Source organism: Panthera onca, chromosome D2 (assembly GCF_046562875.1).
Source record: "Panthera onca isolate mPanOnc1 chromosome D2, mPanOnc1 haplotype 2, whole genome shotgun sequence".
NCBI classification, from domain to species: domain Eukaryota; kingdom Metazoa; phylum Chordata; class Mammalia; order Carnivora; family Felidae; genus Panthera; species Panthera onca.
In genome coordinates, this window is record NC_138349.1 from 81407991 (window position 1) to 81420892 (window position 12902).

At 39.0% G+C, this 12902-nt stretch overlaps 1 protein-coding gene across 3 annotated transcripts in view; it reads right to left on the minus strand.

The window, feature by feature from the left end:
* PTEN (phosphatase and tensin homolog) overlaps positions 1 to 12902 on the minus strand; it is a 92312-nt gene that overhangs the window by 18641 nt on the left and 60769 nt on the right. For all 3 annotated transcript variants that reach the window (XM_060642997.3, XM_060642998.3, XM_060642999.3), the window contains exons 3-4: positions 12647 to 12690; positions 10343 to 10581 (exon numbers count right to left, since the gene is read on the minus strand). In XM_060642997.3, the coding sequence (XP_060498980.1) occupies positions 10343 to 10581; positions 12647 to 12690 (283 nt within the window). The remainder of the gene's footprint in view (positions 1 to 10342; positions 10582 to 12646; positions 12691 to 12902) is intronic.

The following is a 12902-nucleotide window of genomic DNA, read 5'->3' on the forward strand; positions in this document are numbered from 1 at the left end:
CAGGAAAGCTCCAGGCAGCAGAGTAAAGGCAGAGATTAGTAGGTGTATCAACCACCTGGCATATGCACACAATACACAAACACAAACACCGCCCCCCCCCCACACACACAGAGTACACACAAAATGAAAGGCAAACCGGAGGTTAAGTTCATTTAGAATATACGTTGTAGATTCTTACACATCTATTCCGATGCCAGAGTCCAGATTTTGACTGTGAAATACCTCTCCAAATACCAGTTCCAATTTTCTGTGGCTATTCTGGTTCAGCCACCTTCTAAATTTTGCAATAGCCAACTGATTAGCAGCCTCTGATTTATCTATTCTCCAATCTATTTTTACACCACTCTGTGATTAATTTTACAAACTGTAAGATTAATCACACTGACAATTCAAAATGCTAAATGGTTTCCCAGTGCCTACCTAAATAAGAAAATTTATCACACATTGTAATTCCGTAACAACATAAAAAAATCTGGGAAGTTTTACATATTTTCTAACATCTAGACCAACTTAGATGATATAATTATTTGATACTTCCAGGTTTGATAGCAGCCACCTGAAATGCAATTCAGATCAGGTACACCTTGAGGTCTCCTATACATTTAGATTCGTGGATGGCCTGTTTAAATTTTGTATTTCATCTTCAAGCAGTGATGTTCATTGAAAACTGCCTGCTTCCAATTGAAAATTGCAAATTCATTAGCACACACCTAGATATAATTTAGTTACCTGCACCTTGTAGTTTCATCACCTTTATCAAACTTAATTATAATTTTTGTTTCCCCTCCCTCTCCTTTTTCGTTGAAAAGAGCTTTAAAAGAGATGTATTGATTTTACTGGCATTTTCATACAGTCAAGTGTTTGAGATTGTCAGCGCAAATGGTTTACTGTTTACTACCTCACAAATTTAGATTTCCATCTTTACTAATCCCTCTTTCCTACTTGTTATTATCTTAATAATCTTTATTTGTATTTCTCCACTGACCCAAGGTTATTTAAAGTAACTGGTTTTAAATTTCCAAATGGTTGATTTAAACTTTGTAAAAACATCTCTAGCTCTATTGAAGTATAATCAAGGAATGGGGTTTATATAATTCTACTTGGAGAGGAGATTTTCTTTGTAGTTGGCCTAATGAATTATTAATCTTTTGTAACTGTTTTGTGGATGACAAAAAAGGAAAAAAAGATACATTTTATGGGCTAATTTTTAATATATTATTCGAGTCATCTATAGCTCTTATTGTGTACCTTCTTGATCCTCAAGTAGATTAAAGATTCCTATTATCACTCCTTTACTGTCAATTTTTTCTTCATTTCTCCCAGCGTATGCTTACTACATTTGATGTTATGCTTAGCACATAAGAGTTCATACCGCTCTGTCTTCACTGTGGAGTGCTCCCTGTGTTAATACAAAATGACATACTTGATCTAGTTTTATACATCTTGTTGTAAATGCACTGATAATGATATTCTGTCATCTGCTTTTGAAATTTACATTTGCCTGCTGTATGTTTAATAGACCACTTATTTTTCTAACCTGAATTGTTTGATGTAAGCCCCTTGTATGTGATTAATCTCTTAAAAAACAGAAACTTAAGAGTATAGGTTACACACACCTTTCAAACCTAGAATACTGTCATAGTGCTTCCAGGTCAGAACACCACCTGGATACCAGAACACAAGATATGCAATGTTTTGCTCATATTCTGTGCATTGGGACCTTCAGATCATTTTCTCTAAGATGAATTCATAATCTAGATTCCTCAGTTAAAAAAGTAATTTTAGGGGCACCTGGGTGGCTCAGTCGGTTAAGCGGCCGACTTCGGCTCAGGTCATGATCTCGTGGTCCGTGGGTTCGAGCCCCTCGTCGGGCTCTGTGCTGACAGCTCAGAGCCTGGATCCTGTTTCAGATTCTGTGTCTCCCTCTCTCTGACCCTCCCCCATTCATGCTCTGTCTCTCTCTGTCTCAAAAATAAATAAACGTTAAAAAAAAAATTTTTTTTAAAAGTAATTTTATACCTCAGTAAACGTTTCACTAGCACTTCTAAACTAAGAAATAATGTTGACGCTTTAAAATAATAGTGCTTGCTTGAAGCTTGAAAATCTGTTTCACAATGTTTCAACAAAGGAAGAAATCTAGCTCCTAGGAATGGCTATTATTACAATGACAACATATAACAGTAGTTACTGTATATTAAACTAAGTGCCAGACATTTTACATACCTCCCTAACACTACCACAACTGTATAAGACAGACACTGTCACCTCTATTTCAAGGATAAGAAAACAATCCCAGTACACACAATTATCCTGTTCAAAACTAGGACCTGAACCTAAATGTGACTTTGATTCTAGAGCTTCACACTCCAGTGTCCTGGGTTTCATTAATAGTACACAAACAAGGTAATATGAAAGAGGTCACCACCTCTTAGAACACAATTTTTCCCATCTATGAAGAATCTCCAAAGTTTAGAGTAGAACAGTGCTTCATTCTGGAAACTTGATTGTAAGTAATGTATTAAAAGTAGTGATGCATGAACCACAGAATCCTTGAGAATAATACGAAGCAGACAACTGATACTGTTCTCTCTGCACAGCATCCTTTCCCCTTTGGGAAGCTATCATTACCCGTATGGTTTCGGGGAAGTCAGGTGGACTGTCTTCTTCAGCTTTAGATAAATGTCCCAAGCGTCTGGCCAGAATGTTTGGTTCGGGGATGCGTACATGCCCTAATCCAGGTAAATCAGCAGCCAATCTAGGAATTTCTGCTCATATTGTAGCTTTCTTCCCATTGTAGTTATTAAAGTAAACCTTGCTATTATTGCAGAGAGCCTGCCTAAAAATAAAGCATATACAGAGGAAAGGAGAGAGTTGAGAGAAAGAGAGATTCTGGACACCTGTTAAGCATCTATGTCCAGGCCAGAGCTTTTATGGTAATATAATCCCATATACATGTCTCCTTGGTATAAGCTTTGTTAAGTTGGGCTTATGACAGGAAACTGAAAGCATGCTAATATAATATAGCTTTTGTTTTTTTTTAAGTTTCTATTTCTACTTTGGGGTTCAAAACAATAAGAATACTTTGCACAGAAGAAGACAGTAATGTAGAAAGAATACTGTATTTGGGGTGCCTGGGTGGCTCAGTTGGTTAAGCATCTTACTGTTGATTTTGGCTAGGTCACGATCTCACAGTTCATGAGATCGTGCCCCACATCAGGCTCTGTGCTGACAGCGCGAAGCCTGCTTGGGATTCTCGCTCTCCCTTGCTCTCTCACTCTCTGCCCCTCCCCCACCCGCATGTGTGTGTGCACTCTCTCTAAATAAACAAACATTTTTTTAAGAAGAAAGAAAAAAAGAATACTGGATTTGAGATTAGGAGGTATGGCTTTGAGTCATTACACAGGCAGATGAAATGACCTAGGACAGACTGATTTCTACAGATCTACTTGATCATTTATATTACAATAGGTCTGAAGTAAGTCATTGCTAGAGTTCTTCAGTGTATAAAGAGCTTATAATTTTATGAATATATAGACTGTATAACAGGCTTAAATATCATGCATAAGAGGAACACAGTTTAGGGGCGCCTGGGTGGCTCAGTCGGTTAAGCGGCCGACTTCAGCTCAGGTCACGATCTCGCGGTCCGTGAGTTCGAGCCCCGCGTCGGGCTCTGGGCTGATGGCTCAGAGCCTGGAGCCTGCTTCCGATTCTGTGTCTCCCTCTCTCTCTGCCCCTCCCCCGTTCATGCTCTGTCTCTCTCTGTCTCAAAAATAAATAAAACGTTAAAAAAAAAAAAAAAAAAAGAGGAACACAGTTTAGCCCAGAAGAATTAATGTGTTAGAAAAAATAAGAATGTTACATTAGGAGTTTGTTTTGTTTTGTTTCACTGAAAATGAGGAGAGTTGCAGTTTATTTTAAATGAGGAGAAAATGAGAAAATTTTATTAGGTTATCATATGGGGAAAGTTAGCAACTAATTAGAAAAAAAACTAACCTGATTGTATGATGAGGACATAAAAAATTCAGTCCTCAGAGAAACTAGAAAATTTCCTCTTCTTGGGATCACTTAGAATAAAGTTAATATTTATTATTTCTTGAAAGTTTGTCTTCATTACATAAGCTAATGAAGTCACATACAAAGATCATTAAAGGAACTTTATCTCTAATAACAGCTTTGAAAGCAACACAAAAAAGAACTCTGAAGCTCAACACAAAAAAGAACCTTTCCTAAGGTTTAATCCAAGCAAACAATGATCAATGCTTACTTTACCTGCCACCATTCTAGAAGTGGGGAAGGCAAGGGAGAGAGGAGTGGCAGAAATTCTGGGTACATCTGTCGTATAACAAAAGTTTGCCTCTTTGATTTCCGAAATTTAGGGAATCTTTCCCAAATACATCCTTACCAGCATTAGCAGGACGCTTTAGCTCTTTACTCACAGTTTATAAGAAACACTATGAGCTGACTCGGATTCAGATTCATAAGAGTAAGTGTGGGCTGGGAGGCACAGGACTAGATGGGGGCCAAGCCTGCAGATGCTCAGGTGAGCCGGGGGGGGGGGGGGGGGGGAAATCACTGACAGCTTGTTTTAACATAATCTGCCAAATACTCCTAAAGTGACAGGATCAAATATGCAAAGGAATGACCTTTAGGGAAGTGTAACCCAGTTGCCTTCTTACAAAATTAGCCCATAAAAGAAGGACCCTTCTTTCCCTCCAGCGGTTATCCTGTTCTCGGAAAACATTTTTCTTCAGAGGACGTTATCAGTTGTACTTTGACTTCCCTGCAACAGTCAAAGCCCGGAGTGTTATTTGGGCAGTACTAACACAGCGGCACATTTTATGGTCGCCTGGCACCCACCCACCGCTGTGCCATCGAATCTGCCCCAAGTCTGCTGAGAAAATGGCAAGATGGCCCCCGATTATTTTGGGAGTGTCTCTGCCAAGTCCACAAATTCTCCACTAAAACATGACACCTGGCTCTTCTTTCTCCAAAACAAGGGAGAGTAGGAGTAGGGGGGTGGAGGGAAGGGAGGGGGGAAAAGAGGAGGCGAAGGAGGGGGAAGGGGGGGAGAAAGAGGAGGAGGAGGAGAAACAATACGCTCGCCTGTACACGTCACCAGAACACAATTTTCTTCAGCTTCTTAATGCTTCTCTACAAGTGAAATTAAGGATATAAACAAAGTAACACTAAAGATAATGTTTTAATAAAAGTAATCCTATATAAACTGAAAAGCTGGTAACAAATATATGTACCTCTTGTAATAATGGATCACAATTTTAAAACTGCACATCTACGGAGAGTTTGTCAAATCTCTCTTCACCTCTACAGAGAAAGAGAACTGACGCTATTGATCTGATCATGAGGACTAAAAGGAAATACTGCAAGAGGGTAAATTTTTAGCAGATGTTTCAAGAATAAAACCACTTTGGATAATCAACTCTGTTTATTATAAGACACTTCCCCAGAAGAACCCCACGGTTGTATAACAATAGCTTTACCATGTTCAGCTCAGCTCATTTCTTACGATGAAATCATATTCATTAAAGGTTAAAAATATATTATTTCGCTAGGACTGCAACCAATAGGTAAGCATGTGATATATTATTGGAAAGTTTTTAGACAAATTTCAATGATTTAAAGGCAGCTGGCAGCATTATATCTATAAGACCAACACTTCAAGCTGCCTTTTTTCTACTTGAGCCAGGGGCCACTCAATGCCCAAACATCAGCAAAAATGGGTATGAACTGATGAGCCTTGTCAAAATAGGCCTATTTCAACAGCATTACATGACCTTTCAGGAGAGCTGGTTGCTGTACAGAGATTAATTCTGAACAGTCTCAAAATTCTTTTGCAGTTCTGGGACAGTAGAGAAAAAAAGTTCAATAATGTGTCAGAAGACTCAACTTTTACTCTGAATGCTATTATTTTTTTTTTTTTAATGTTTATTTATTTTTGAGAGAGAGAGAGTCAGAGCATGAGCAGGGGAGGGGCGGGGGGGGGGGGGGGGGGGACACAGAATCCGAAGCAGGTTCCAGGATCCGAGGTGTCAGCACAGAGCCCGACACGGGGCTCAAACTAACAAACCACGAGATCATGACCTGAGCCGAGGTCGGACGCTAACCAACTGAGCCACTCAGGCACCCCTATCATTAACTGTTTGAATCACCTTTAATCAAAGCACTTCATCTTTCTGGGAAATCAGTTTTATCATTTTTGAAATAGGAAAAAATCCTACCAAAAAAAATTCATAATCTTATGCCCACAATCTGTATCCCTTTAATCTAGCTTTCTAATGCTATTTCAACATAAGATGCAAATGGGACCATTTGTAAAATACAATTTCATCAACAGCATCTGCTCATAAATTTTTTTTTGCCTTTTTAAATATACACAGAAATAAAGGTAAGAGCACATTAGCATACTTCTTTAGACCCTGTGACTAATTCACCCAAAAAAGGTCTGTAAACATTAATTAATCATGAACTAATAAGCACAACAGATCTTGATGATTTGACTCCAAGATGCTAAAAGTGATCAATTTTGGCTAAATTACTTAACTCTGAGTCTTGATATAATGTAACAGCCAAACATAACAATTTTACGGAGTACACAGAACTCCATCCTTTATTAGCCCGCTTTCTCCTCCTGGGGGAGATCCTAACCTCGAAGAGGATGAAGAAAGCAGTGTGCCTGTAGCAGTTCTGCTGATGATGTGGAGACTATCACATTCTAGGACATACCGCTTTTTATTTTCATAAGCACTTCTCTTGCGACCTTTTCACCCTGGCCCCTATTTCACAATAATATCCCACGGGCCTTGCCATTTTACCAAATCTCTACAGAAAAACAGAATTGAGGATATTTATCAGATTGTGAGGACTAAAATATCTTTCCGAAGACAAATTGAAACCTGTCCTTTTTGTTCATGAAGACTTCTCTTGGATCTAAGTTAAACTGTTTGAGTGTCCTTGGGTTATACTTTTATCCCAGAATATGATGGGACAGACTATCCCAAGTACTTCTTACATGGCTGGTTCTCACGATCAGAAGCATTTAGCCAACTCTCCTGAAGAAGCCCTACATCAGACCAAGTACATATGTATATGTGTATGGGTGAGTATGGGTGAGTGTGGAGAGGAGGGAGAGAAGCGGGAGGGAAAGAGACACTGGGTGAGAGCACCGCTTGATTAGGAAAGGCTAGACAGACTATTACCAAAAAACCTTAAGTACTCCCACCTCAAAATCCCGATGGTTATGAATGTCAAACAAACAAGAAAGTCGCAGATGAACGTGGCAAAGGCAAATACTTTGGAAATGGTCAAACACGTTTGGAGCTCGCAACAGAAAATAATACCGTTGCAGTATCTCTAGTGACCAATTTTACCCAATCCAAAAAAAACTGACCTCTTTTTCTAAAACTATGAAGCAGGGCATGAAAAGATCGGAAATACCACTTCCATTCAGTATAGGATGATGACACCTCCCTTTAGCCAGCTACTAGTTTTCATCAAATACACGCATGCTAACACAACCAAAGAATAATTTATTTTGGGATCCTCTTTGGAAACTTCAGGGGACATTAACATTTTCAAAATGGTGAAGTTTCCTTGCCCCAAAAACACTGCTGAAGAAATCGCAGTGTTCCACAGACAGACAGTACCCCCTAATGCCTGGCAAAACATCTGGTTTCGTTGCTCGGGTAAAGACAGAGCTCTGCCTGTCACTGTGACTCACCGCCTTGTTCACGGCTGTGCACTGGGGTGCAAGACTCTACCGTCAATCCTGAGAGAAATCTTATCTATTGTTGTGAAAGTGCTCTACTGCTCCATGAATGCCAAGCCTTGAATCACAGCCTGAGCAAGAGTTTCTGTCATGAAAAATCTACTGTTGTGAAAATTGCCAAATTCAGGAAAGCCAAGACTTTCAATCAAGGGCTTCTCAAGAGGTTTTGTCAAGAAGTGGGAGCAATTATGAAATGCTTTGCTACACATAAACTCACTGGTTTCAGAAGACAAATTCCATAGTCAAAAATTTCAACTGCTGTTAACTAGATAAAATACAAACTCATTTACACAGTCTAACTCTCCAACCTTAAAACTAAAATGTGAAGTCATAATCCTTTCCTTCCCTAACATAGCGTTATGTCAAGATCTTGCCAAAAATGATCTCATTAACTAAAGGCAAAGAAAATGAGGTAACACGAATTTATCTGGAGAGAATTCTTATTTTTTGACACAAGCCTACTTTCATCTGAGAAAAGAATCTAACGGATTCCATCTACTCTCTCACTCTTTAGTGAGACAGGGGTTTTAAGTAATTGTTTTCAACAAAAACAAAGTCAAAATTGATTGGATATCAGAGATCACATAAAAGTTGTCAGGCAGGGGCACCTGGGTGGCTCAGTCGGTTGGGCGTCCGACCTCAGCTCAGGTCATGATCTCACTCCTGGTGAGTTCGAGCCCCCCGTCAGGCTCTGTGCTGACAGCTCAGAGCTCAGAGCTCAGAGCCTGGAGCCTGCCTCAGATTCTGCCTCTGTCTTTCTGCCCCTCCCCTGCTTGCTCTCTGTACCCCCCACCCCAATTCAAAACATAAACATTAGGAAAAAAATTGTTTTAAGTTGTCAAGTAAAAGATGATGACATAGTTTTAATGTATTATTTAAAATCTAAATAACAGCAGCCCTTTCATTAAAACTTACTATTGAATAGAATTAAGCCTTAGTTTTGTTGAATTTGTTACCACTTGATCTACTCATCATTCTCAAGTAGTGAGTGGTCACTGCTTTTTGCATTTAAAAAAGGGACATAATTCTTATGAAGACTCCTTTTCTTTTCCACGTTAAGAAAAATTTCAGTGCAATTAAAAACTATAAGCAAAATTTTATGTTCATGTATATCATGAACATTTTTAGGGAGAGACCATTTATAGCTTTCATCATATTTTTGGAAGGTATGTAACATAAACACTTACAGAGCCACTAGCTTAAATCTAGTGCTCTGGCTCCACATTATACAGCTTTTCTATATTCATTTTAAGTTCTTTTTACTGGACTTCTTTCCCACAACCAAAATGCCTACTGCTCATCAACCCTGTTCTCAACTCCTACCACTACTTCTGCAACTGTACTTTGATTTGACCTGCTTCTCTATGGTCTTCTTCCCATGCAGAATCTTTTCCCTGTGCTGCCCTGCATTTATTTGCTTCAGTGTAGAACAATTCATTTCTACATTTTTCATCAGTAAAAGCAACAATTTCCCTCCAGATGAAAGAGTGAGCCGAAGTAAAGAGCGCAGGCCCTCCGCCCTCCACTCCAAGACTCAGGCCACTGCTCTCATCCCAGGTATGTGCAACATGCAGAAGTGTAAGGCACTGCCATAATCAACATTCACCAAAATCAAGCACTAATGTAAGATTCAAATTTATAAACGAGGAGAGTAAACAGTACTCTGACATCCTCAGATGTAAATAAAAAGTCACAAAGACAAATAAAACAAGAAGTGAGGAAGGAGAAAACAAACCAGCAATCAATGCAACTACCTGGCTAAAATGATGGAAATGATCACTTATGTTTCTGTTTGGAAGGTGAATTAAAAAGAAATCAGCTTAAACTGGAAGAGAACCTTCCTGATTGTAAACATTACTAAAACTAGAAAAAAATCTTCACATAAAGTTGCGAGGGAATGGGTTTTTCTCTCTCTCACTGGAGTATCTTGGGTTTTTCCTTCTCGGAGACGCAGAACTGTACAAAATCTCTTTGTAAGAAATATAAACATATTTTATCACACTTGCCACCCAAAGAAATGAATCCCTTGAAAATCACTGCGAAAGCTCTCCCAAGAGTTTGTGTTTTCCTCTCAAACATACTACACAGATTAAGTGTGTCACTGATTTTCAACAGTCTTTAATCTTCTGAATAAGAGAAGAACCTTTGACTAATCTTAATCATAACTGTATTTGTGAACATTCATATTAAAGAATGGTTTTCATGTACTGTAAAACTAGGTGATGGCATCCAAGTTATTATCCAAAGACATTTTATTCTCAGGCAACGTTCAGAAGTATCAAGCTTACTTTTGATCAATGTACTGCTTTGTAAGGATTTTATCACACCAAATACCCAATACGCTTACTAGCATGATATGATAATGCTTAGCATCAACAGAAAAACTGCAAGAATCCGTTATTTGCTCATATGACAGCTAAGGCAGTAACTGGTTTCAGTGTTCAGAATAAAGAAACGAGGGCTACCAACCAACTTTTTAAAAACCTGTTTTCCAATAAATTCTCAGATCCAGGAAGAAGAAAGAAAGAACATCAAATATAACTTAATATAATGTATTACCTTTTTGTCTCTGGTCCTTACTTCCCCATAGAAATCTAGGGCCTCTTGTGCCTTTAAAAATTTGCCCCGATGCAATAAATATGCACAAATCATTACACCAGTTCGTCCCTTTCCAGCTTTACAGTGAATTGCTGCAACATGATTGTCATCTTCACTGAGCCATTGGTCAAGATCTTCACAAAAGGGTTTGATAAGTTCCAGCTGCGGTGGGTTATGGTCTTCAAAAGGATACTGTGCAACTGTGTAAAAAGATCACCTCAGAATGAGAAAAGAGGCCTTCCTGAATTGCTTCTTAAAAGTAGGTTAACTTCAGAAACGTTGCATATAAGCTTAACAGATGTTTAGAAGGAAAACTAAACTCCAGAGAAAAATACTCGTCTGATGATTTTCCAATTTTTGAACAGAAAACAGTCTCTCATTAATTTTTAAACCTATGCACTAGACAGAGAGGCCGAGTATTTCCCCCCGTGACGAAGAGGAGACTGCTCTGGAGAGCAAGCACAAGTCACAACGTGTCAGAGGGAGAGGAGGACCCGGAATGTCACACAGGTTTCCTGTCAGGGCTCTCAATGCATTTTCTGACAAAACGAGTAATAACGCTTATACTATTACATCATCACAAATATACATTCCAAAGAAAGTATCAATTACCAGTAAATCAACACTGGAAAGGACTGCAATTTGCAATGCATATAATAAAAATGCAAACTGTGCTATTTAGAGATGGCCTTGCAGGGGCACCTGGGTGGCTCAGTCGGTTAGGCGGCCGACTTCGGCTCAGGTCATGATCTCACGGTTCGTGGGTTCGAGCCCCGCGTCGGGCTCTGGGCTGACAGCTCGGAGCCTGGAGCCTGTTTCAGATTCTGTGTCTCCCTCTCTCTCTGACCCTCCCCCGCTCATGCTCTGTCTCTCTCTCTGTCTCAAAAATAAATAAACATTAAAAAAAAATAATAATAAAATAAAGATGGCCTTGCGAATGTTAGTGTTGTACCTACTACATGGGATTTTAAAGGCATTTACAAAAGAAACTGAAAAAAAGCCACTTATAAAAAGGTGTACAATTGTAGTAAAGTTTATCAAATGAAATTTCAGGTCTTTTCGTATGGGTTATAAAAACCCAAAATTTCTCTGTTCCCTATAGTCAGAGTTGAGAGTTCTTTTTTAACTTGCCTAGAAATAGGATTTTGAACATATCCCTATTAAATTCTGTCTTACTGGTCTCTGCCTCGGTTCCACTCGACTAAGATCCTTAAAAATCCTGATCGAATCCAGAGGATATAATGATCTCTGTGTCATCTAACTATGTGAAAAGTATGCCTTCTAATTTCAGTCAAGTCATTAATAATGTGGAACAGGAGTTGATCGATTAAGTCCTCCCGTACGTCAGGTGAGCTCTTCTGGAAGACACGACTTCCATTACAAGGAGTCATCAGGACAGCTTTCACCTGGCCATCGGTCTGGCTGTACTATCATTCCATCTTCATCTTCCCAGTGGCACCCAAAAACATCCAGGAGAATCTGTTAAACATCTATTTAAAGCTAGACGAACCTTGACTAAAACACACTTTGCCTAGTAAGCAGCAGCCTAAGTCATGAAAAAGGAAAACTTCTTAGTGAATATGTCCTGGCTTCACAGCCATTAGTGCTTCTGAATTCTCCAACCAGCCGTCCGAAAGTCCATTCTAGATTTTCAGAAGGGATCCCGGCGTCTACCTTCTCCTGACTATCACGGCAGGACCTGCCAAGCCTCTCCACGCTCCAGGTCTCTCGTGGCCCAAGGGGTTCCACAAACACAGAGGAAGCTCTATGTAGACTTGGAGACAGGATTCACTACACCTGGAGAAGAACTCACTGAAAGCAGCTCCCTGCTCTCATCTGCCAGGTTCCTCTTGTCCGTATTTGTCATATCTTTTCCCCCCTTTTAGGTCAAGTTCGACAGAATTATTAAGTTGATCTGCTTCCTTCCTATAATCTATAATCTCTCACTATTACACCAAATGTCTCCAGCGTAGGTCTACCCCTCTCTTCACTGTATTGTTAGTCTAGGAATTTCTCCAAATTCTTCCAGTCTACTCTGGGATTGGTCTTCCTACTAGTTAGTACCGGCAGGTTTATAGGATACTTGCTTCCCAAAACACAATAGCAAAATTAAGTTTGTTTTGCAAATTTTTTAAGACCATCTTTAAGGGAAATATTTATCTCACTTAATAATGAGATCAGTCATCACTGCTATGACAGTAAGATTTAGTCTACTGGTTTTAAGTTTTATATAACATAATACATTACTCTGCAGTTAATACCTACCTCTGCAGTTAAATTTGGCGGTATCATAATGTCTTTCAGCACACCTAAAAGAAAAGTTTAAATGTGATCTAAAGTTATCTTTTACACTTGTGAAAAAAAATACAGTAGCAAACATTTTTCTGAACTTTTATAATGTACCACACATCATGCTGTTTTGTATTAACTATTTCTTTCAATCCTAGAAATTCTTTGAAGTAGGTACTGATATTATCCCAATATTTTACAATTAAGGAAACCAAAGCTTGGAAATGTTAAG